This window comes from Notothenia coriiceps, unplaced genomic scaffold (genome assembly GCF_000735185.1).
Source record: "Notothenia coriiceps isolate Sejong01 unplaced genomic scaffold, NC01 NC01_scaffold00022050, whole genome shotgun sequence".
Taxonomy (NCBI): domain Eukaryota; kingdom Metazoa; phylum Chordata; class Actinopteri; order Perciformes; family Nototheniidae; genus Notothenia; species Notothenia coriiceps.
The window spans coordinates 695-2,727 of NW_011354751.1; the positions used below are offsets into that span (position 1 = coordinate 695).

Sequence of the window (2,033 nt, forward strand, 5' to 3'; positions counted from 1 at the left end):
TAAAAACAGTATATTCCCAGCTTCTAAAATGTTTTCTGCATTGTGTAATTATTCTTTTTAAATTTAAAGTAGATGCTCCTCATTATACGTGATGATATTTTCAGTTTTACCTAAATTAATTATCTAAATATTTATTCGGCCATTGGTCATCAGTGAACTCATTTATTTTATCCAGTTTAGTAGTATAAAGACTCTTCCTGAACAAAGGCAGAGCTTTGGTGGGGCAACATTATCTGTATCAGTTTTATTCCGTAATGTTATTCTTGTCATTTCTCCATCGCACCTCAATTCCATGAAGGAAGTTTTGAAATATCCAGTTTTAGAGTAGAAGCAGAGAGTTTAAATCCCTACACCCTGTGTAGTTGCTTTGCTGTTTTACTACTTTAAATGACAGAGAAAGATGGAGTGTTGTGAAAAATGCGCAGCAGCAGGAGGAAGTGAAACGGTTTTAGGTGAGAGGTTAGGAGACGTGGGCTTATACAACACTTTGAGGCCGTGAACCCTGCGGATGGGAAGTAGAGCAGATTAAAAAGAACAAACGGCAAACTGTTAGTGTTGATCCAAACCAAGGAAGAAAAGGTTGGACAAAAGGCTCCATCGCTGCTTCTTGTCTCCTCAGATCTCATGACATTCCTACATTTAATCTTGTGCCTTCAATCAATTTGTAAAAGTTGTCAAATCATTTTTTTAACTGGAATAAAAACAAAGCCTGTGTGTGTGTTTGTTTAGGTTGCAGCAGAATACTGTAAAGACACCACCCTGCTGCTGATGGGAGTCATCTGCCTTGCAGCCTCCATAGAGAAGTGGAACCTGCACAAACGCATCGCTCTGCGCATGGTAATGATCGCAGGGGCCAAGCCTGGCATGTAAGCAATACACACGCAGACGCACACGCACACACATACACAAACAATACAACATTTTAAAGATAATTTATGGGCCAACAGGGCCTTTTTTTTTTAAAGTCAGATTTGAAAAGACAGAGGGGACGAACCCCAGCAGTTCCTCTCATATTAACTAATTCAGCTCCCTGTCTCTCCTGCAGGTTGGTGCTGGGCTTCATGTGCTGCACAGTGTTCCTGTCCATGTGGCTCAGCAACACGTCCACCACAGCCATGGTGATGCCCATAGCCGAGGCCGTCCTGCAGCAGCTGATCTGCACCGGCCTGGCCGACGGACACGCCGACTCAGAAACCGTAGAGGCGCCTGAGGACGACAGCGGTATGTCTGGCTCAGTCACCACAGGGGAGGGGGGGGTGGGGGTCTCTGAACAGTGAAGGCTTCAATGTTGACCTTAAACAGATGTTGATAGCAGCACTTCTACCAACACCCACACAGGACTGTAAATGGTTGATCTGGGTGAGAACCATGTGATGATGGTGTATTCAACTGTAGCACAACAACATTTGTAGTTAATAGAAAAATGTAACAAGTTCCACCAACAATTGTTTTGTTACACGCTAATTTTGATCATCGTTTGTGCAGCTGCTTCAGAAAAAGAGGAGGACAACCTGGAGAAAAACCAGCTAGAGCTGCTCTACCACAACAACAGGTACGTGCATGTGTGTATTTAACATTAAACAAGATTGCTTTCGGAAATACTCATCCATTGGCTTGTCTGACTAAATGGAAACCAAAATGTTCGCTGAGTTCTTTGTTATTGTTCATTTTCTCTCCTCTTCTCTCTGCAGCAGTGTCTGCTTTAAGCAGGAGCTAACAACACTCAGTGAGGTGAGACCAACAGAGGCTTTTCCACCAAGCAGACGCTCAACAAATAACCAGCAGTCATATAATGCAAGTGAAGGATTTCTCTCTGAGTCTTCTTGTCTTGTTCTCAGGTGCAGTGTTGTAAGGGGAATGGTGTGGAGGCAACCTCTAACCTGACGTACATCAGGCACACCAACGGACTCCTGCCTCAGGTTGGGAACACACACACACACACACATTCACGAGAAATTAAAGAGGCGTAATACATTTTTTGCTTGATTTACGATATTCCCCTCCCTCTCTCTCAGGTTGCGATTGAGTTCCCA

The 2,033-nt window shown here is 43.6% G+C and overlaps 1 protein-coding gene across 1 annotated transcript; it reads left to right on the forward strand.

Moving 5' to 3' along the window:
* Positions 1-729: 729 nt before the first annotated feature.
* LOC104953655 (solute carrier family 13 member 4-like) lies at positions 730-2,030 on the forward strand (the record flags this gene model as incomplete). The annotated part of the gene is made up of 6 exons (XM_010780625.1): positions 730-866; positions 1,046-1,221; positions 1,486-1,552; positions 1,692-1,731; positions 1,839-1,919; positions 2,016-2,030. Coding segments are annotated over 6 exons (516 nt in total), but the record flags the coding sequence as incomplete, so codon positions are not given.
* Positions 2,031-2,033: the final 3 nt, after the last annotated feature.